The following is a 22,892-nucleotide window of genomic DNA, read 5'->3' on the forward strand; positions in this document are numbered from 1 at the left end:
CAGTGTGTGCCTTGTCTCCTGATCAGTGGAAGTTTTAAATTTTGATAATATATCAAGTTTTTTAGTTATGTTTAGTGCTTTTTGGGTCCTATCTAAGAAAGCTTTGCATGCCTCAAGAGCACAAAGATAGCCTCCAGTGTCTTTTTCTAGAAACTTCAGTTTTGGCTTTGTGTTTAAATTTGCAATTCATTGTGAAATAATGTTTGTGTGTGAGGTGAGGTAGGGCTTGAAGTTCTTTTTTTCTGTGCCCAGATTTAGTTCTTCTGGCACCATTGCTGAAAAGACTTTATTTTCCAGTTGTGTTAGTGCCTTTGTGGCAAATCAGTTGGCCATAGATATGTATCTGTTTTGTTCCATTAGTTTATTTTTCTTATGCCATTACCCTAGCATCTCGAATATTCTGGTTTTGTTTTTTGTTTTTTTTCAAAGATTTCATTTATTTATTTGACAGCGAGAGGGGAACACAAGCAGGGGTAGTGGGAGAGGGAGAAGCAGGCCTCCTGTGGAGCAGGGAGCCCGATGCGGGGCTCGATCCCAGGACCATTACCTGAGCCGAAGGCAGATGCTTCACTGACTGAGCCACCCAGGTGCCCCTTCAGGACTTATTTTTTATTTTTTTTAAAGATTTTATTTATTTATTTGAGAGGGAGAGAATGAGAGATAGAGAGCACGAGAGGGAAGAGGGTCAGAGAGCAGGGAGCCCGATGTGGGACTCGATCCCGGGACTCCAGGATCATGACCTGAGCCGAAGGCAGTCGCTTAACCAACTGTGCCACCCAGGCGCCCCAAGGACTTTTTTTCTTAATTTTTAAGTAATCTCTGCACCCAGCATGGGGTTCAAACTCCAAACCCCCAGATCAGGAGTCAGGTGCTGCACTGACTGAGCCAGTCAGGTTTTATTCTAGTTTTACATTGTGTCTTGAAATCAAGTAATGAAAGACAGCTCCAGTTTTGTTCTTTTTCAAAATTGTTTTGGCTCTTCTAGGTCCTTTGCATTTCTATATCCATATACATTTTAGAACAGCTTGTCAATTTCTAGGACAAAAGCTGGGATTTTGACCGGGATTGAGTGAGTTTACATGTGTAGATCAGTCTGGGGGAGAAGTCTCTCAGTAATAGTTTTCCGTGGAAAACTGTTTCCGTGGAAATAGTTCCGTGGACGTGCTGTTCTCTCCATGGACTTGGGTGTTGTCTTAGTGCCCCGACGCTTTCATTGTACGGCTCCAGCACCAATTCACGTTTATTCACAAGTGTTTTATGTTATTTAGATGTTGCTGTTAATGAAACTGTCTCAACTTTATTGTAAAGTTGTCTGCTGTTGAGCATGGACATTCTTGATTTATTACTAAACGTTTTTTAATAGAGTTTTTGTAGATGGCTTTGTTGGAATGAATTCCTTCTTGGCTTGCTGGGAGTTTTCTTACGAATGGGTGTTGACATTGAATTAATAACGCAGATTTTCTTCTTTATGCTATTGCTATGGTGAACTATAGATTGATTTTTGGATATTAAACTGGCCTTGCATTCCCAGGGTAAACAACACTTATGATGTATTTTCCTTTTATTTTATTGTTGGATGTAATTTGCATGTGCGCGTGTACACACACATGAATTAGAAATCAGGCTACTCAGATGTTCCATTTATTTTCGTCTGTTGTGTTTTACAAGAAATTTGACCATTTCACATAAGTTCTTGAATCTTCTGATAATCAAGTTGTCCATAATATATATATATATATATTTTAAAAGATTTTATTTATTTGAGAGAGAGAGCACATAGGCCCGGGCGGGGGGCAGAGGGAGAAGCAGGCTCCCCACTGAGCAAGGAGCCCGACTGGGACTTGATCCCAGGACCCCTGGATCATAACGACCCCTGAGCCGAAGGCAGACACTTAACTGACTGAGCCACCCAGGCGCCCCATAATATTTTGTTTTATTATCCTTTCAGTGTCTAGGATCTGTAGTGAAGCTCCTACCTTCATTGTTGTGATTGGTCATTCATATTTTCTCTTTTTTTGGTAGGATTTTATCAGTTTTATTAATCTTTTCAAAGTACCAAATTCTTAGTTTTATTTCCTCTGTAGCTTATTTTCTAGTTTATCGATTTTGTTCTTTCTTAATTTCTTCTTCCTACATGGGTTTAGTTTTCTTCTAGGTTTTTTTTTTTTTTTTTAAAGATTTTAATTATCCATTTGACAGAAAGAGGGAACACAAGCAGGGGGAGTGGGAGAGGGAGAAGCGGGCTTCCCGCTGAGCGGGGAGCCCGATGTGGGGCTCGATCCTGGGACTTCAGGATCATGACCTGAGCCGAAGGCAGACGCTTAACGACAGCCACCCAGGCGCCCCTTCTTCTAAGTTTCTAAAGGTGAAACAGCTCATTGATTTTACTTTCTGTCTCTAACATGGGACTTAAACGGTTTAAAATTTCTCTCTAAATATGTATCATTCACTATGGTATCCTGTGTCTTCTGGGTTTTTTTTTTTTTTTCTTCTTTAATCCTTGGGTTTTTTTGAAGGTGTAGTGCTTAATTGCTAAACATTTGGAGATGTTCCTAAATATCCTATTGTTACTGATATTTGATTCCATGATGATCAGAGAACAAACTTGTAAGATTTTAATCTTTGAAATTAAGGCATAATTTATGGTCTAATATTTTATTTTTATTTTTTTTAAAGATTTTTTTATTTTTATTTTTTTTAAAGATTTTATTTATTTGACAGAGAGACAGCGAGAGAGGGAACACAAGCAGGGGGAGGGGCAGGCAGAGGGAGAAGCAGGCTTCCCACGGAGCAGGGAGCCCGATGTGGGGCTCGATCCCAGGACCCTGGGATCATGACCTGAGCCGAAGGCAGACGCTTAATGACTGAGCCACCCAGGCGCCCCTAAAGATTATTTTCGAGAACGCACACGAAGGTGGGGGGAGGGGCAGAGAGGGGTAGAGGGGACTCAGGCAGACTCCCCACTGAGTGTGGAGCCTTCCGCAGGGCTCAGTCTCACAACCCTGAGATCACGACCTGCGCCAAAACCAAGAGTCAGAAACTTAACAGACTGAGCCACCCAGGGGCCCCATAGTTTATGGTCAAATCAAGGGTCTGTTTTAGTGAATGACTGTGCCCTCGCAGAGAACATACATCCTGCATGTGTTGGGTGCAGCGCTCCATAAAGGGAGCTGATAGGGTTGTTCATGTGTGTGTTCGTACAGATTCTTTTTCCAGTTCCGTTACTGAGGGAGCATCTTCCACCAAGAGTGTGGAGTTACCAGTTTCTCAGAAACCCCAGTTTCTCAGTGTGTACTTCCCAATTTAAAGCTCTTTTACCAGGTGATACTCCTTTCTGCTTTCTTTGTTTGATAGTAAGTACCACCTTACCAGCTTGCTTACTCTTTCGTATTTGTTTCCATGCTTTCACTTTCAGATGCTTGCTTTTATATTTAAGTGGGTCTTTTGTAGACAGCATATGGTTGAATTTTGCTTTTTTATCCAGTGTGACAAGCTTGGCCTTTAATGGGAGTATTTAGCTCATACAGATTTAGTATAATTATTGATACGGTTGGGATTAGATCTGTTGTTTTGTTGTTTGTCCCCCCCCCCCCCCGTTTCTCTTCCCCTTCTGTTCCTCCTTTCCCTTTTCGGATTAATCAAATATTTTTTTCGATTCCAGACTAATTCCTCTAGTGGCTTGGCAGCCATGCCTTTCTGTTTTTAATTTTCTAGTGCTCTGCAAATTGTAGTATGCATCCTTTATCGATTTGTTTGGAGTTAATGCGCTAAATACTTTACATATATAAGCAGCACTCTGCAACATTGTCTTTACATTTCTCATTCTCCTTTGTGCTGTTCCTGTTTTACATCTCTGTACTTTAATCAGCTCCACAGTGCAGTGTCCTAATTCTGCACTGAACAATCAGTTCAGTGAACTGAAGAGAACAGAGAAGGAAAAGTAACCATTTTCCCACGGTACCGTGTTAGTTGCTCTTCTTTCTTATAAATCCTTGTTTCCATCTGGTGACATTTCTCTTCAGCTCTCCCGTGGCGTTCTTGTAGTTCTGGATCTGCTGGTGACGGGTTCTGTCAGCTTTGTTTTTAAAGGACTTTTGTTGGCTTGAGATGTTTTCATGCAGCGCTTTCCAGCTGCTGTCCCCTCCCTTGTGTCTGCCTTGTTGCCGAGGACAAGTGAGCCGGCATTTAGTCACAGCCGGCCCCGCGTGCGGAGTGGCTCTTTTTTTTCCCCCCTCTGGCTGCTTTCAAGATTCTCTTTGGTTTTGGGCAGTCTCACTAGGATTTGCCTCAGTGTGGTTTTGCTTGGGCTTCACTGAACTGCTTGGATGTGTAAGTTAATTATTCAGGTCAAATTGGGAATTTTAAAATCATTATCCTCTTCAGAGGTTTCATCCCATTTTCTCTGTCCTCCCTCTGGGACAATTCTGTGCCTGTTGGATGCTGGGTATTATTCCGTAGTCCCTGAGGCTCTTTTCACTTTTTTTTGTCTTTTGGTCTCTCCATGCTTCTATATTGGATAATGCCTATTGATTTGTCTTCAAGTTCATGGACTCCTTTTTCTATTCCCAAAAGGCTCTTAATCCCGTTCAGTGAGTGTTAACTTTTTTTTCTGGTACTGTACTTTCTACATGTAGAACTTCCAGTTTTTAATTTTTTATTTTATTTTTTTTTTAAAGATTTTTTTTTACTTATTTGAGAGAGCACGAGCAGGGGGCGTGGGAGAGGGAGAGGCAGGCTTCCCGCGGAGCAGGGAGCCCGATGCGGACTCCATCCCAGGAGCCTGGGACCATGTCCTGAGCCGAAGGCAGACGCTGAACGACTGAGCCACCCAGGCGCCCCCAGTTTTTTAAATACGGTTTTTTTTTGAGATGGGTTTACTCATTTTGACCCCACTGAATATATTTATAATAATATGTTCTTGAACATCTGTGTTTGAATGAGGATGTCTGTCCTCAAATCTCTCTATAACAGCTGCCTTTAGCCCCCTGCGATTTATAACATTGGTAATCAGGGTACCTGTTTGTATTGATTGCTTTTCCTGAATCTTTACTTTGAATCACATTTCTTGTTTCTTTGCATGCCTAGTAATATTTGAGTGTGTACAGGACACGTTTATTGGTACATTGTAGAGATGCTGGGTTTTTTCTCTGGGGGGTGATTTTTGTTGGAGTCGGCAAATCATTGGCCACTCACCTGGAACTTTTGGAGGTTTGACTTTACCCTTTTACTGGGTGGGGAGGGCGGTTTTTGTTTTTGGCTGAATCTTTAGTCCTGGTCCGGTGAGGTGAGACGCTCCTGGGGCTTCTGGGGAAAGCTCAAGGTGTGTACCAGGCTGTGTAATGCAGCAGTTTCGGACCCGTTTGTCCCTAAGGGCCTCGGCTCTAACCTCTGCTCACCTCCTGGCACCTTTTAGCCGTTGCTTTTTGCTGGATTGCTTGGACTCTCTCTCGGGTACGAGCCCTTCCTGGAGCTCGTTAAGGATTTGAAGAGACTTTATAATTTTGGTGGCTCCCCTTTTTGTAGCACCCCCCCCCCCCCCCCAGGTTTCATCTCCTTTGACAGCCCCAAATTCTGTCCTCTGGCTCCTTGAACCAACAAGACTGCAGGCTGGCTGCTTCTGTTCGAGGGGCTCCTGTTACAAGGGGCTCCTGTTACAAGGACCAGGGAGGTGGTTTCTTCAGGGGGCGGGCCGTGGAAGCCGCACACACAGCTCATTTCGTTCCTTCAGGTCTCTTCTCCGGTGTCTGCTCTTAGTCACTCTGCAGGGCCTCCGGATTAGGTATTTTTATTATTTATTTTTTTTTTTAGTTCAGTTTTATTTATATGCAGGAGAATTAGACCAACATAAACTGTTCGCCCATCACTCGTCCGTGCTTTTTTTGACTTGGTATTCAGAACTGTGAATGTGAGACTTCGTTTCATGGTTTTGACTCTATCATTGGAGCTTTAATGACTTTTAAACTAATGCCTTCTAGAAGGAAATTGAGCAAATATACATTGCCTGTAACTCAAGATCTAAGAAAGACTTTAGTAGTTGACACAATTATAAATATTGTCATCTCAAAAATTTTTTTAGGCTAAGTGCTATTTATGGTGGTACCTACATGCTCAACAAACCCATTGAAGAAATCATTGTGCAGAATGGAAAAGTGATTGGTGTGAAATCTGAAGGAGAGGTAAGTAGCTTTTACAGTTTGAAAATAGTATGTTCTTGTGAAGAAAATGTTGCCTCACGTACCGTGGTTTGGGCATTGATGCTGGATTTCAGATTATATGGTTTGTTTATGGCAAGTTGGTATCCGTAATGACTAAGGACTAGCTAAAGATTCTGTGCTTCATTTAAAAAAAAATCTTACTACTTGTTGATTATTGCTTAAGACCGAGATACACATTATGGATGAAGTCTTAGTGGTGCGTGTTCTGTGTTTACATAGTGTAGGTTGGTGCCTGAATTTTCATTTAAATTTAGCTTTATTTATACCATTTACAATTTATTGGTTGAATTTGGGCTTGGGGAATACTGAGCATTTTACTATTTAATTTGGCTTTTAGCTGTGGAGCTCGCTAGGTGGAGTTCCCAGTAGTGTTTCTCAAATTCGAATTGAATATATGTCTGTGTTAACCTAGTTACCGTGTTTATTCGGAATCAGTAGGTCTGCAGTTCCTTGTGAGCTCTCGGGTGAGGCTGATGCTGTGGGTCTGCCAATCAGCTCATTCGTGTTTATAAAATAACAACTCTTACAGATAGGTAGAACTGCTCAAAAGCTAAGGATAGAAAAATAGTTGGTGCTCCTGATGGCATTCCATGGGTTAGGTCCGTGTAACCTACAGCCGCTGGTTGGCCACCTGAACGAACCGTTATTACTGTAGATCCTCGTATCTGCCTAGTGCTTCTAGCAGAGTGGGTTTTACGGAAGAGGGACAAACGGGGAGGAGTTCATCCGTCCCTCAGAGTCCTTTTCAGTGCAGTGTCCTCTCGTGCCCTCTCATTTTGTTTCCCACGGCTTCTTCCTCCCAGGAGGTCACAGAACATTCACTTCTTCCCGGGCACAGTCACAAAAGATGGCCCTTAAATACAGTATTTCATTTAATCCCAGCAACGACCGTTTGATGTTGGGTACGGCCAGGATTTGAGACCTGCCTGCCCGATGCTAAAATGTGTAACTTCTAAACACTGTGCACCAGGTTCCCAAATATTTGAATAGGACTTAGAATTCATGGGTCTTTTCCAGGAGAATTTGTTGGGATTGTTGGCAAAACTAGTTTTATCTGTAGTTCAGTAATAACTTACAGTTAACCTAATGAAGGTAACAGATGATCTTAAAGGGGCAGTGGCATCAGTAGTCTATCGAAAAACTTTGTGGACAGTGATTGTTATAAATGTGACTTAAATGTTTTGGGACAGGTTGCTCGCTGTAAGCAGCTCATCTGTGATCCCAGCTACGTCAAAGACCGGGTAGAAAAAGTGGGCCAGGTGATCAGAGTTATCTGCATCCTCAGCCACCCCATCAAGAGCACCAATGATGCCAACTCCTGCCAGATCATCATTCCCCAGAACCAGGTCAATCGGAAGTCAGGTGAGTTTTGAAGATCAGCAGATGTTTGTGGAATTTTGTTAAGAGTTTGCTGTGTTTCATCCCAAATTTTTAATTTTGTTTGCTGTTACAGTGAAGAAACTCTAGGTCACCTATGGGAAAGGGGATGTGGCTTTAGCTCAGAGAGACGCTCACCCTCACCTCGGAAGGCACACATCAGTCCCAGAGCCGTGCCTCGCCCTCCTGCTGGTCCTGCGCTTGGGACCTCCATTCTCTCTCTCGTTCTAGGAGGAGGAATGGAGAGGCTGGGCTAGCTGAGTGGTCGCGCTGTCTCCTGGCTCGAACGGTATGGCCTGCAGGGGTTTCATGCTTACTAGGTGACCCACTGTGGTTTTGAGCCAGTGACAGTGCTTTTGTGTCATTATTTGTCAAGTTCACACGCACATTTGCTTTTGGCAGGGTGCTGGAAAACAGCTTTCCGTGGTGAGGGTCAGGACTGACGGCTAAAGCTGTAATTCCTCATCTCTTTGTGTGGAGAGGTCGTTTTCACCCCCCCACCTTTTCCCACCATCCTTTCAGGTCGAAGCCTGCTCTTTTGTTTATTGAAAGTTCAACTTTAAAAGGGATTATCCGCTTTGAAACAGAGCTGTCTGTGTTTATTTGTCTATGTAAGAACCCGGAATCACGGAAGATGAGGACCGTAGCAGAGGGGCGGTCAGGGGCTCCCAAGCAGACCCCGGGGTTGGTGAAGGCCTCAGAAGAGTGAAGGAGCTCAGTAATAACCTTCCCGTTGGGAGACGATGCACTTACTGAGTGGCACGCAGACGGGAGAACCCAGGGCATCGGACGGGTTTCTTAGACTAACGGAAGAACAGCTTATGCGGATGGGCAGCTTTGTTACTGTAATAAATGCGAAACTTGGTACTTAAATCCTTTCTTAGCTGTTGGAAAGCCTTCCTAAATGCTGGGCTGGCAGAGGAAGAGGACTCCGGAGCAGTTAGGTTTGTCCGGTGTCTGGGTAGCGGTCAGAGAGCTGGGAAGGGGCATGTGCCCAAGTCCAGCGGCTCCCGGCTACAGAGGCCCGTAGTCTCCAGCAGGCCAGCAGTCGCTGGACTCGGGCACGCTTTATGGAGGACTTGGGCTGCCTCCATTTAGAACTGAAGCTTAGAAGACTGGGTCTGTTGCCAGCGACTTTAAGTCACACCTCGACGCGATCCGGGTGGAAGGTTCGTGAGCCTGGGCAGTGAGATGACACTCCTCGTTTGCAGATATCTACGTCTGCATGATCTCCTCCGCGCACAACGTGGCCGCACAGGGGAAGTACATCGCCATAGTCAGCACCACTGTGGAGACCAAGGAGCCGGAGAAAGAAATCAGACCAGCTTTGGAGCTTTTGGAACCAATTGAACAGAAGTGAGTGCCGTGTTCATGTAGCTGAGCTCAAATGCAAGACGAGGTCTGACTTTGTGGCGGGGTGAGCGCTGGGAGCCGGCCGTGCGGGCCTCGTGCCCGCCCGCCTCACGCCGCGGGCTTGGAATTGCGGCAAAGCTCTGAGTGTGGCCTTGGGGTCAGCTCACCTGCCGACTTCATTCTTTTCCCTCCAGATTTGTTAGCATCAGTGACCTCCTCGTACCAAAAGACCTGGGAACAGAAAGCCAGGTGAGCGCGGCGGTCCTGGGAGGGCATGGGGCGCAGGCGTCGTCGCGAGACGTCCCGCCTCAAATCTTTGTGATTTCATTCCAGATCTTTATTTCCCGCACATACGATGCTACCACTCACTTTGAGACCACCTGTGACGACATCAAAGACATCTACAAGAGGATGACCGGGTCCGAGTTTGACTTTGAGGAAATGAAGCGCAAGAAGAACGACATCTACGGGGAAGAGTAAACTGCAGTGCGCGCGCTCGTCTCGTTAGGACAGACTTCACTCTGGCCAATGCCGTGTACTGTGTGCAGTCACTGTCGTAAGGCCTGCTTCGCAGCCCCAGCTGAGATTGCAGAGCACTGTCCCAGTAACTACTCCTCCCCTCTCCTATCATGTAGTAACTCGTTTCCGTGGAGCGGCTCTTCAGAACGGGCAGGTCACCACATTCTGTTCAGTGTAACCGATACTGGCTTTTTTTCCCCAGGGAAGGATCAGTTTTAAGAAAATCCTGTGGTCCTGATACGGAGCACCCGATACAGTATTTGTATCTTTTAATTAGTGTCACCTCCGCGGCCGGAGTGGCACCATTCGCGTGCCGTCTCTCCCCTTGGCGTTGAGATTCCAACTGAATATTCCACGACTTGGGACATTTCGTGTGTCCTGTCAGCTGTTAACGACCGTGCCCACGGAACACAGCCACACATTGGGGTTCCGTGGGCCTATAGTTCTAACCCAACTGCAGACCTGAGAGTCATTTTGGAGGAAGCCTGTGTGCGGTGTTCTAACCTGATAAAATTGATGAGAGCAAGGGGGAAAGAAACCTGTGGTAAAGCAGGTAAACGTAGAAGCTTCTTTTGTATCCCAGGTGTGGCTTCTTGACCGGACCACTGCTGCGACGCAGTATTGATTTGACAGAGCCTGCACTTCAGTGATGTCTGTCTCGAATGGCTCCACATGATTTCTGTACTGCAAAATAAAGCCAGACTCTGGAAACCAGGTCCTTCTCGATTGGTGTGTTTGTGTCCTGGTGTTAAGAGCTCGTGCGTGCCGTCCTGGCGCCGGCACAGCGGCTCGCTCCCTCCCGTGCAGCTGACCGATGCCGCGTAGAAGGGTGCGCTCCATCCTTATCTGGACGGATCCACACATCCCTTTCGTCTGGCTTCGCTGTGAGTAGCCCCCACGTGACGTTCTTGACACCTCTCCTGAGGCACAGAGCGACCCTAGTTGAGAAACCACTGCTGTCTACACGGTGAGAGGATCTAAAATCCTAGCAAGCCTTTCCTTCCCCTAGTTCTTCAACTAGTGATGCGGGCAGAGGCGCACGCTGGGCTAGAAATACATAGAATATCAGGAGCTTTTCAGAGTCTTCACTTAAAGTGCATATTGAACACCTGTAATACACGGGTGCCCGGCCAGTGTGGAACGGCGAGGGCGGCCTGGAGGAGTGGACCGTGCGCTACTCCGTGGCTTGGTTACGTGTAGAAGCAGTTCTAGAAAAGCGGCTGTGGACACAGAGCGAGACTTGTGGGTCATGGGAGGGAATCTTCGCGGGGCGGGGGGGGGGGGTCAGACCTGAGGCACGATCTGAGAGAGGAGCAAGCGGCCGGAGTTCAGTCGCTCGTCATTTCCGATTCAGCGCGCCTCATGCAGCCACCGTCCTCTTGTCATGTCACGTGCCTGGGCTTCCAAGCCAGAGACCGTGTCACGTCGGGACTGTTCGGGTAGCAAGTAGAGAGGCACCAGAAGGCTTGTGAAAGCCTGTCCGCCCTGCTCGGCATGCCCGGTTTCGGGAGGCCAAGCACGGGGCAGGGCGGTGGGGCCGGTGACGGACGTGGAAGCAAAGTCATTTCCGTCAGATGGCCTAAAAACTGCCACGACATGCCCACAAATTCAAATTTTGCTATAAAGAAATCCCAGAAAGTTGATTTTTTCAGTTGTCTTTATTAAAAAAAAATGAAACAAATCAGTTACAAAAACTTGTTCCAAATAGATACTGTGTATCTACAAACATTTTTTGCTTGGTTTTGAGTTTAAAGATTACGGTAGAAATTATTTCTAATACCATAAATAAATGATTTTCTTCCTCAGAGGGTTGATTTTGTAGTGCAGTATTTACAAAAACTGAGTAAGTGGAAACTGACAGTTTATAAATCTGTAACACAGAACTTACTGTAGTGTTGCCAGAATAACAGCAAACAAACCACATACAATCCTAGCTTTCACGAGGGTGGTAAAGCCTTTACAACTGAGCATAACATGCACTACAGAACGCTTTTCAGAGAGGAACATGCAAAAACAAAGCTCTCCGTTAAAATACTTATTTTTGCTACAACTAAGTAAACGTGTTTGTAAAAATCTTTTTAACATTGAGCTTAATTAATAGCTTTGAAGGCTCTCTGTATAAAATGAAAATAATTTAAAACAATAATACTGAACACTGCAACCCAAAGCTAGTGGACAGCTGACATCCCACTGTGAATGAAGGCCAAGATTTTATAGCAAAGTGTAAAGAAATGAAGGAAAACTCTCAAGTTGTAGAATATTGATTTTTCAAATACGAGAAAACTGTTTTATCTAAAAAGTTTTCAAAGTAAAAGGAAACTAGGAATTGGTTGTGGTGGCATCGCCGTCTCGGCCAGCTGATCACCTGGATAAACACAAAATTGATAATTTCATCTTAGAACAACCAAGAAATGTTTTAGCAACAGGAGACTGTCGAACGGGGACTTCTATGCATCTTCTGTCCTGGGAACAAGATGAACTGCAGGTGACAACTGGTGTCAGTCAGATGAAATGGGTTACTCTGAAGTAGGTGGATCCTTCAGAAATTCCCACTTGAGCCAAACCAACAGTGATTCCACCCCTAGCACAGATTTAAAATTCACAGCATGATGTAGAAGGTAAAGAATAGAGTTTGCCAACAACTGGTGTCCTCACGGACACAAATACGAATGTCAGTGTCTGTGCTGTCCCGTTCACACAGGAGAGTTCTGGAAAGTGTCCTTACCAATAGCTACTCCTAAACGGAGCTGCTATTTTTGGTATATTTTCAATGAAGTTATTTACATCTGTAACAAGGATGCCACTATTTTCAAAGACTTCTCTGGAGACGGTGGGCTTTTCTGTAAAAAGAAAAAAATAGCTTTTTGGTGAAAAATTTATTGATGTATACTTTTAAAGCATCAGAACCCCTTTTATTTAAAAACACACACACACACACACACACCATTGTAACTTTAATGGAACTGCTTAATCCCACGGATGGGAGGAGAGGTTCCAGAGAGGAAAGGTGTGGAGCTTTGGGAGCAGCCCCCAGGGGGTGGGGCTGGGGATGCTGAACACCAGTGACAACCGGTCCTTGCTTACAGAGTTTTAAAAAGCTGGGTTAGCATTCACCTGAAACACTTAAGTACGTGTAGGCGGTGATTAACAGCAGTGCATCAGGGGACGGCTTGCTAGACCGAACCCACGAGACCCCGTGCCCTGGGCCTTCCGTGTGTTCATGAGACACGGCAGGCAAACACCGGGTGGACATCCGCATAGATCTCCGGCATCTGATGTCTGCCCTTGGACATTTCTAGAGTAGCCAGAACGAAGGATGTGGGTTTACCTGTTAGGAACACCGCAAACCTGGCGTGGATGTGCTGAATTTGCAGGTTTAGCAGACATTTTAAATGTTCTGCTTTTGATGGTGCTCGAGAGTCACACTGGTGATAAGGAAGCAGTTCGATGAGATTTGCACTCTGATAGGATTTCAGTATTAAGTTCTTCTTACGTGCAACTGAATCCACTCTGGAGTAGAGACGGAAATGTGAACCAAATTTAGATTCAGTATCAATTTGCAGGTTTACTTTTCACTGTATCTTAATTTTTAGCTGTTTTATTCCTATACTTCTTGCCTTCACAATACTTAACAGTCTGACCTCTTGTTAAAACATTCAGAACTCCTGAGATGCCTTTTCCCTTCTCTGTTCTTTCCCATGATGCACTTGGCCTTCTAGACGTCACTGTCAGCCCATCCCATTCCCTCAAAACATTACACGCTTGCTGACTCCGTCAATACAGGTTTTTACAAAGTCCAGGCCTCGTTCCAAGCAAGGGGGACATCGACAAGTTCATGTAACAACGCTGCTCGGCCAGGCTTTGGTCATTTCTAGTGGGCCTCTCGTGCTTTATCCTACAGCAAGGCTTCCAAACCCCGTTCTATAGTCCCCACGCTTTTTAATCAGATCAACAGCTTCTTTAAAGGAAATTCCCACTACTACATAATTGTCATTTCTCACCTCCCTTAAAATCTTAAGATTTCTTTTGAGAGAGTGTACACACGTGCACTGGCGCAAGGGGCGGCAGGAGGGAGAAACTTCAGCAGCTCCCGTGCACGGCGCCGACCCCGACGTGGGGCTCAATCTCATGACCCTGAGATCATGACCAGAGCTGAGTTCGAGTTCGACGTTTAACGGACTGAGCCACCCGGGTGCCCCATGACCTCCCTTAGACTCCTGTAACTGCCTCCCTTTCTTCTTCCCACTTCAGTGGAAGAGGTTTAGCCTGGCGGCGTCCCTCCCCCTGCTCTCCCGGCCCTGTCAGCCTCTCTCTCCCGCCTGCTGGAGGAAAGCAAACTGCCCCAGGCCCCCGTGTCTCCAGGGGCGAGCACTGTCCGGGTCACGGGGCTGCGTTTCCTTCCCGGCTTTCCCCTTTGTACACAGATTGATGTGGCTGGCATCACACTGCATGCTTTTATATGTGTGTTCCTTATTTTGTATGTTTTAAAAATTATATGTATGGAATCCATATAATCTGTCATATTTGCCTGGAGATGGCTCTGAGGCTGGTTTTGTAGTTACTGATACAACCACCCACTGCTATAAACCTCTTTGTAGAAACAGCAGTTTTTAAAAGCTAGGGTTTTTTTTTTATAGTTTCAGGTAAATGTCTCCAGAGGCCACAGGGTATGTATGAATGTTCCGGACGAGTCCCCGCTACGCCTGCTCTCGAACAGGAGACTGGCGCCATCTGAAGGGCCTACCCCAGGGCAGCAGCGGCATATGTCTTTGTTCACCCCAAACCCTCTGTGAAATTAACGGGTGCTTGCCACAGTTTTATAGGTGTGCTGTGGGGCCTCGGGGCTTTAATTACTCTGGACCCTGAACCTTTCCTCTAAAGCGCCTGGCCAGCCACCTCCCCAGGAACTCCCACTTGGCTTCTGCCGAGCTCTGCGTCCTCCCACCCGCCCCAGGGAAATCCCTACCGGACCTGACAGCGTCAGCTCCGGGGTCCACTCAGACCTCTTGGCTCACTTTTCCTCCTGCACTAGTTCTAGGTACGGCCTCTCCCGGGGACCTGTGCTCTTGGCCACCTCCCTTTCAAGATCTCGTGCTCAGGCCTACGCTGGTCCTTGGGAGACAGGAGTGCGGTGAGACAGGAGAGAGCAGTCGTATCAGAGGTGAACATTCTGGGCTTGAAGCCCAGCGTCACAACTCCTTGTCTGACCTGGATCAGGTCTGTCGTCCCCATGCTTCAACTTCCACATCATAAAAGTGGGTCTTTACTGTCTGTCTCCTCTGTAGGAGGCGGGGGGGGGGGGGGGAAGGCCTCTTGAGTCTCCTCGCGGCCCCACACCGTGTCCACTGCCCTCCCGGCCTCACCGCAGCTGGGGGCATCCACACACCCCGGGTCCCTCGAGCCAGGGAATCGATTAAAAGAAATACTTCAGAACATCCCAACTGGACGTTGCCTCTTTATAGTCCCCTTGCCTATTTAGAGTCCGCTGTTGAGGGGTAAAACATTCTGGTCTCAATGTTTCCATCCTTGTAACTGTGACAACTTGATACCTGAACAAACGAGTGAATCCGGGTGCGGATACGGGTGCCGCAAACCCACGCCCGTGGTTCATGGTAGTAGAGCCTGAACTTCACTAAGCGGACATTTCGGGACTCCCGCAACTCACTTCCATCGGCCTCGAGTGCTACTCGGAATCTGGTCCTCAAACTCGCGGTGGCGGTTCCAGCCCGCCTGCCTTCCCTGCCTTCCCCTGCCCCGCGCCGGCCGCACAGAACCCCAGAACCGACCCGTGCACCTGCAGCCATGCTCCCCGCGCCCCGAGGCCTCACCTGACGTCCTGTCTTAGCTTTTTGTTTTCCCTGTGGTGAAGCAGCCATTTCCACCTCCCGTTTCTGTTCAGCTTCTCCAGGGTCCTGACCATGTCCTTCAGCTGAGCTACAGACAGAAGAGAAGGTCTAGTCGGAGGCTGGGAACTGTGACCCGTGGGGAGGCAGACACCGGCCGGCGCGCCCTGTCCCCCGCCCGCTGCACACCCAGGCCTGCTGCCCGTCCTGCCCTCCCCCCTCCCCTCCCCCGCCGCCAACACCCATCACGTGCAGGCGACAAGCGGGAAGTCCAGTGGCGACAAGAAAACACTGGTCTAGCTTGCAACTCCTCTCAACTCCAGTCTCCACATAGAACTCACACTTGTGGGGGTTCCCCCCCCTTTTCTGAGCCAGGAGTGGCATCTACAGTGAGCTCTAACGCGACATCAGCGGGGGGAAGTTTCTGCTCATTAGCTCCCGCCCAGTGCTGTTCTAACATCCTTCTCCGTCTAATCACTGCCCAGAGAGAAGGGAATTAGGAGTGTTCAGCACATAATTGAGAAGGCTTTTGAGAGCTATGTTTCTGATTTCTAGAACATCATCGAGAGGGCAGGGGTGATGACAAGAGACACAGAGAAGAGAGGGCTGCTGGGCAAGTGTGGGAGACAAGGAACGGAGAAGCGGGGTGGGTGCTGAAGATAACCAGGTGACACCCGGGAGGCCCAGGGCACGTGCCCTGGGAACGAGAACGACAGCAATCCACGGGAAAACTGCTTAGCCGAGCACGTGGCAAAAACAAAGGCCTCAAAAGGTGGGGGTTGATATTACTTGGAGTTAATTTCTTTTCGACGTAGTAGTATTTGGGTCACTGGGTAAAGAGAAATGGATTTGACTAGATTTCAAAGACAGAACAAGGAAGGAAAACAGAAGACTGACCTAACGTGACGGTTTCCAGGATCTTGTCATCCGAGACCACAAAGCCTCCCGTCTGAAATAGCTCTTGGTAGGTGTACTCGAGCACGTCTTCAGGGCCGTCCACTCCAGCGAAGAGGACACTGGGGAAGTGCTTCAGCTTCAGCAAAGAGGGAATCTAGTGAACACAAAAGGATCCCCGGGAAAGAGAGGTTGGTGGGGTCACTTTTATCCAAGGGTTTCAAGATTCAGGGAAGCTGAAAATACACTTAACCTTGATGACTGGGAATTCTGCAACGCCTATCAAAAGCCCCCCAGCGTTTTGCATGAGGAACACAGACTCCGTTCACCACACACGCTGCAAACTCCTCCGCACTCGTCCGTTACAAAGTGGTCTCTGAACCGCACAGGCTGGAGACCGTGGGCGAGGGAAGAGCACCACTCAGCTGTGGGGGCCCCTAACGTGGCGAAGCAGGCGACAGGCTCACACGGCCGTTCATCTCCGGCTCCGCCCCTGCCCCACGGCAGCCCTGCAGCCCAGCCTGGGCGGCGGGGCAGGCAACTCCTTTTATTCAACAGAAACGGCGAAACAAAGACTCAAGGAAACTTTCACAAGTCCTCTTAAAGCAAGATTTACGACTACTGTCGGCATTAAGAGATGAAGGTTTCGATCTTGGCTGAGGAAATGTCCCCATGCCGCGCCCCCCCCCCCCCCCGTTCGTGGCTCGTACCCCACGACCCCCTCGGGACACCCCCGAAAATGCCCGGGACACCTTTCTTGGTAAGAAACAGAGGGGCAGACGTACTTGATGCAGGTGTGACGCTATATCTTCATTTCTGATGACGACTAGCAGCGTGTCATTCTCTCTGTGAAAGCCTTGACAGAAATGCTGCAGGTCAATTTCCGTATGGCCTCCTTTCCTCAGGACACTCTGGAAGATTTAGAAATAAGCATTACTACAGAAAGGGCGTCTGCCCAGAACGCCTCCCAGTCCACTGAGCACAGCAAGAAGCGCACCCCAGTCCCCGAACTACCCGGACCAGGCACCATCAACGGCAGGCAGTCCTACTTCTGAATGAGCTTTCGCGGCTCACAGTGATGGCTCGGGGCCGTCGCGAACAGCGGGACTTAGAGACTCGTGTGCAAAGGCGAAGCACTTCATAACCGACGCTTTATGTCCAGACAGTGGCCGGCAGCAGACCAACTCACAGACACGGGACTCTCACCTGATCTGAGGCAGTTACCTTGGGGATGCAGATATTCCCTCTAAAAATGCCACCTCCAGTGAAAATGTTTCTAGAGCTTTTGGAGATGATACCTGCGCGTCCCGTGGAGTGTCACGAGAGCTGCGGGACGCGCCCCCGGCGCGGCAGGGAGAGGCGGTCGGCCGGCCCTGCGCTGCCTGCGGGACAGGCCCCCCCGGCACAGGCCCGACCGGCCGCTGCAGTGCGTCACGAGAAGACGTTCCTTCGCTCCGTCCCCCTTCGTGATGTGGACACAGCTTCTGTCTGAAGGGTTTCTGGAGGTTTCCAGCGCACACCTTGATGTTGCTCCTTGCGCCAGCAACACCATGTCTGACCAGTACTTGCTATTTCCTTTGTAAAAGTACAGTGTCCACCTCCCCTGGATCTCAAAACAACTCCAAGCTTATTTCAATTCTTCGCTCAAAATGCACGGCAATGGATCTTCAAAGAAACACCTCCAGAGAAGAACTGTTTTAACAAAGAGCCCACTAAGACATTTAAATATAAATCTTTAGCTCTGACTTAATTTACTAATAAACCACCTGAATGAACACATTTTCTGAGACGTCAACACTGTCGCCACATGCCGTGGGGTCGGGGCTTTTCTGTTGTACACTCTGAATTTCCGCAGGGACGAAGGGAAGGACCTCCCAGAGCTTCCTCGTCTTACAGAGAAACGGGGCCTGACGTCCCATCTCCCCCGAATGCCTCAGGACTCTCCAGGACAGAAAGCTTGTCCGGGGTAGCTTTCTGAGGTTTTGAAAACATTTTGCTCTAGGTTATCTTGATGGTACTTTATTCTGAAGCTGATTTTATACCGTGTTCACCTTCTCACTTGAAGATTAGTTTTATCTTTGCACAAAATTTATTATTTTCTGTCGTAAACAGTGGCCACATGATAAGTAAGGATCATGAGACACAGGTGCGCTCCTGGACGCCGCGCGGTGTCTCCAGGTTCTCCAGCTGCGAGGGACTGAGCGCTGCTACTCCGCTCTCCCTCCTGCACACAAACCCGCATCCCCCGCGCTCCGCCAAGGGTGTGATTGGTGCAGTTGCTTCTGAGAAGATGGAGGCAAACAGAAAGAGGGTATTTTGCTCACTGTGGCTTTGATGCTACTGCATCGACCCCAGACTTATTTCAGTACCACTCAAGGTACGCTATATGTAATCAGCCAAACAAAATTAACTTCAAGGTAAAAAAAAAAAAAAATTAATTTTTAGGTCACTTTTGGAGGCCAAGCACCTAAAAAAATGCTTCATTTTTTCCGACTCCACTGCTTACCAAAGTGGCAATGGAAAGACGATGGTGGCACGGCTAGGGGGCCAGACCTGGCAACCGTTTATGAAAACCTTGGAAAACCAAAGGATCCTTGATGGGGAATAAAAATCTGTTACTGTAAATCATCTAAAATCATATTTAAAGGGTACAAAATAGGAGCCATCAGCGATCTTAGAGAAGAATATGTGTTTGACTCCAGCCTCACACGCCAGCCTGTTAGCCATCACGTTTCCAGTCCATTCCCCACACCGTAAGCCCAAGAGTTTGCTCTCAAACACAAACACGATGTTATTTATCTTTCAGAAGTAGTGTTCAGGGCCTCCCCGCTACCTCAGGCTAGGCCTCAGGCCTCAGGGGGACCTGTCCCCTGTCCACACCTCCAGATGCGCTCCCTGTGCCTCCCACCCCCCCCCCCCACCCCGCTGCGTGCTCCCAGCTGCCCGCCCACCCCGAGGCCTCACACTTGCAGAACTGGCTTCCTCCACCGCCGCTCTGCCACGATGGCGGCCACAAACCTCTTCCCATGTTTACTCTTAGTAATTCAACACTCGTGGTTTTGCCAAGTGACATCACGTGACAGACACTCTGGACTTCCTGGAAGTGCTGACATAGGGAACTCTGGAACAAATCTAGACGAGCACCAAGAACCGACACACGTATTAGTCTAGCTGTGCACACCTTGCACAAGAGGCCAGCATCGCTTCCTTAAGAAAAAGGCCCTGACCTTCCTGACGAGGCCTGCCGCCCTCAAAACAAGGTCCAAACACCCGCGCCGCTACATGGCCTGTCGATTTGACACTGATTTGTGTGCTTTTATGAGTGTTTTGCTTGTCCCATTAGCTGGAAGGATCGCCACGTGACGGAGAGGCACCATTTCCCCTCCCCTTACACGCTGGGACTCTCCAACATATATTAAGGACCTCCTCCTTTGAACCGGCTCCTGCTGGGAGTGTAGAGGGTTGAGGGAGGCGGCGTGTTTGGGGACCAGCTCTGGGTCGGTGCCCCAGGCCGTGAAGAGGGGGCTGGGCGAGGGCTGAGCTGTAGGCCAGGAGTGGGACTTCCTCGGGCTGGCGGAGGCATCTGGGATGATGGGAGCCGGCTTTCTGACACACTGGGGCGACGGGGGGTCGAGGGGTCGGGGGGGGGAGCGCTGCTCCTCTGGCAAAGGACAAGCCTCCTGGTGCCGGACCGGACCTGGGGATGCATGTGCACCCACTCCAGGTTTACAGACATATCCGTAGATGTCCTGGCTCTGCTGCGACGGCCAAGAGGCAGTGACACCCAGTGGCATGGAGTTCAACCAACGCCCAGATACTGACTCCAAGTGCTATTCTTCCCTTAAAGAATCAGTGCTCCTTAGAGAAATGGCAGACTACAAGGCTGGGTCAAGGAATATAGGAGATAAATCTAGAACATGGAGTTGTACCACAAAGGGAGAGATAAGGATCCAAACAGTTATGGGGACTTGTCAGAAGGACTCCCACTGGCTGGGTCTGGAACAATCTGAGCATTACCATAAATAATGAAGGACCAAGACAAATATTGCTGAAATGTCCATACGACCCAAAGCAATCTACACATTTCATTCAATCCCTATCAAAATACCAACCGCATTTTTCACAGAACCACAACAAAGAATCTATGGAAACACAAGAGACCCTGAACAGCCAAAGCAATCTTGAAAAGGAAAAACAAAACCGGAGGCATCACATTTCCAGATTTCAAGTTATATTACAAAACAGTAATGACTAAAACAACACAGTACTGGCACAAAAACAGACACACAGGGGGCGCCTGGGTGGCTCAGTCGTTGGGCGTCTGCCTTCGGCTCGGGTCGCGATCCCAGGGTCCTGGGATCGAGCCCCGCATCGGGCTCCCTGCTCCGCGGAAAGCCTGCTTCTCCCTCTCCCTCTCCCTCTCCCCCTGCTTGTGTTCCCGCTCTCGCTCGCTCTCTGTCAAATAAATAAATAAAATCTTAAAAACAAAAACAAAAACAAAAACAGACACATAGAACAAGGAATAGAACAGAAAACCCGGAAATAAACCCACGACTATATAATCAATCTTCGACAAAACAGAAAAGAATATCTAATGGAAAAAAGACTCTTCAGCAAATGGTTTGGGAAAACTGGACATCCATATGCAGAAGAACAAAACTGCACCACTTTCTTACACCACACACAAAAACAAATTCAAAGTGGATGAAAGACCTAAATGTGAGACCTTTTGAAACCATAAAAATCCTAGCACAGAGCACAGGCAGTAACCTCTTTCACATCGGCCATAACAACTTCTTACTAGACATGTCTCCTGAGGCAAGGGAAACAGAAGCAAACGTGAACTATTGGGACAACATCAAAATAAACAGCTTCTGCACAATGAAGGAAACAATCAACAAAACCAAAAGGCAACCTACTGAATGGGAGAAGATATTTGCAAATAACATCTCTGATAAAGGGTTAGTATCCAAAATATATAAAGAACTCATCAAACTCAATACCCCCAAAAACAAATAATCCAATTACAAAATAGGCCGAAGGTATGAACAGCCATTTCTCCAAAGACACACAGATGGCTAACAGACACATGAAAAGATGCTCAACATCACTGATCATCAGGGAAATGCAAATCAAAACTATAATGAGATACCACCTTGCACCTGTCAGAATGGCTAAACTCAACAACCCAAGAAGAGCGCCTGGCTGGCTCAGTTGGAGGATTGCGCAATTCTTGATCTTGGGGTTGTGAGTTTGAACCCCACATAGGGTGCTGGAGATTAATTAAATAATAAAAAAAAAACCTTTAAAAAACCCCCACAAGAAATAAGTGCTGGCAAGGATGTGGAGAAAAAGGAACCCTGTGCACTGTTGGTGGGAATGCAAGCTGGTGCGGCCACTTTGCAAACAGTATGGCAGTTCCTTAGAAAGTTAAAAATAGAACTACCCTACGATCCAGCAATCCCACTACTGGGTATCTACTCAAAGAATACAAAAACATTAATTCAAAGGGGTATATGTACTCCTACGTTTATTGCAGCATTATCTATAATAAATTACGGAAGCAGCCCAGGCATCCATTGACTGCTGAATGGATAAAGAAGATGTGTGTGTACACATGTATGTACGTACGTGTACACACACACACACACACACGGGAATATTACTCAGCCATAAAAAAGAATGAACTCTTGCCATTTTCAATGACATGGATGGAGCCATGCTGAGTGGAATGTCAGTCAGAGAAGGACAAAGACCATAGGATCTCACTCATATGTGGAGTTGAAGAAACAGAACAAAGGGAAAAAGAGAGAGAGAAAACCCAGGAAACAGACTCTGAACCACACAGAACACACTGCTGGTCACTGGAGGGAAAGGGGAGGGAGGTGGGGGTTCAGGAGTACACTTAGAATGAACAAAAAATGATGAGGGACTGGATGGTAACTCTGAGTAAAATTATATGGAATGGGGGCCCATGGGGTATAAATAAGCGTATGCGGGGGAAGGGAAAGCTCTACCCTGCAGAACACCCACTAATAAACGTACAAGGAAGGATGGAATCGAAGCCCCCCCCCCCCCCCCCGCAAGCAACTATCGTATTAGTAGCGCCTCAGGCAACCGTCAACGGAGAGTCACTCGGGCGGGTGAAAGTCTGACGCAGAACAGGGTATTTTTACATATCCCAGTCTCCCTCCCCACCCATTAATAATTGCAGCACATTTATTAACTTTACACTGGAGGTGGAGGAACCTGGCAGAAACCATCTTCACGGGAAAGAAATTAATACAGAGAGTGGGACAAGTTGACGCGGTGCGCTAAGAGGAGAACATCGCATGTGGGTATTTTCATCTAAAATGCCGAAATCATGAGGAAACAGGAGATGCACATAAACTGAAGGAAACTCACATAACCGGCCTGCATCCTTCAATACTGTCAAGGTTACCAAAAATGACACATGACAGAGGAACTACTCCAGACTGATGGAAATAGACACGACAAGCAGAGGTGACACATGACGCGGGACCAACGATGGGGTCTGGGATTTCCGCAGAACACTTATATGCAGATAAAGTCGGAGCTGTCAGACTCAAAGGCCACTTCCTGTCAGGATTTCTCTCTGAAGCCGTGAACGCTAAACGTACGAGCTCTAAGACAAAGTCAGACAGCGACCGGAACCATGCAAGTTCTAGGG

The 22,892-nt window shown here is 47.7% G+C and overlaps 2 protein-coding genes across 3 annotated transcripts in view; one reads left to right on the top strand and one right to left on the bottom strand.

Moving 5' to 3' along the window:
* GDI2 (GDP dissociation inhibitor 2) overlaps positions 1 to 10,178 on the top strand; it is a 31,213-nt gene extending 21,035 nt beyond the window's left edge. Inside the window, exons 7-11 of the mRNA XM_028114664.2 lie at positions 6,077 to 6,176; positions 7,406 to 7,577; positions 8,804 to 8,948; positions 9,140 to 9,194; positions 9,279 to 10,178. Of these exons, the coding sequence (XP_027970465.1) occupies positions 6,077 to 6,176; positions 7,406 to 7,577; positions 8,804 to 8,948; positions 9,140 to 9,194; positions 9,279 to 9,425 (619 nt within the window). The 3' untranslated portion in view covers positions 9,426 to 10,178. The remainder of the gene's footprint in view (positions 1 to 6,076; positions 6,177 to 7,405; positions 7,578 to 8,803; positions 8,949 to 9,139; positions 9,195 to 9,278) is intronic.
* A 925-nt stretch (positions 10,179 to 11,103) lies between these two features.
* Positions 11,104 to 22,892, bottom strand: part of TASOR2 (transcription activation suppressor family member 2) — a 73,094-nt gene continuing 61,305 nt past the window's right edge. For both annotated transcript variants that reach the window (XM_028114625.2, XM_028114624.2), the window contains 5 exons: positions 16,987 to 17,112; positions 16,205 to 16,358; positions 15,293 to 15,398; positions 12,793 to 12,974; positions 11,104 to 12,304 (listed from right to left, as the gene is read on the bottom strand). In XM_028114625.2, the coding sequence (XP_027970426.1) occupies positions 12,186 to 12,304; positions 12,793 to 12,974; positions 15,293 to 15,398; positions 16,205 to 16,358; positions 16,987 to 17,112 (687 nt within the window). In that variant the 3' untranslated portion in view covers positions 11,104 to 12,185. The remainder of the gene's footprint in view (positions 12,305 to 12,792; positions 12,975 to 15,292; positions 15,399 to 16,204; positions 16,359 to 16,986; positions 17,113 to 22,892) is intronic.

This window comes from Eumetopias jubatus, unplaced genomic scaffold (genome assembly GCF_037043125.1).
Source record: "Eumetopias jubatus isolate StellerSeaLion01/CBP00866 unplaced genomic scaffold, mEumJub1_p1.0 scaffold_8, whole genome shotgun sequence".
NCBI classification, from domain to species: domain Eukaryota; kingdom Metazoa; phylum Chordata; class Mammalia; order Carnivora; family Otariidae; genus Eumetopias; species Eumetopias jubatus.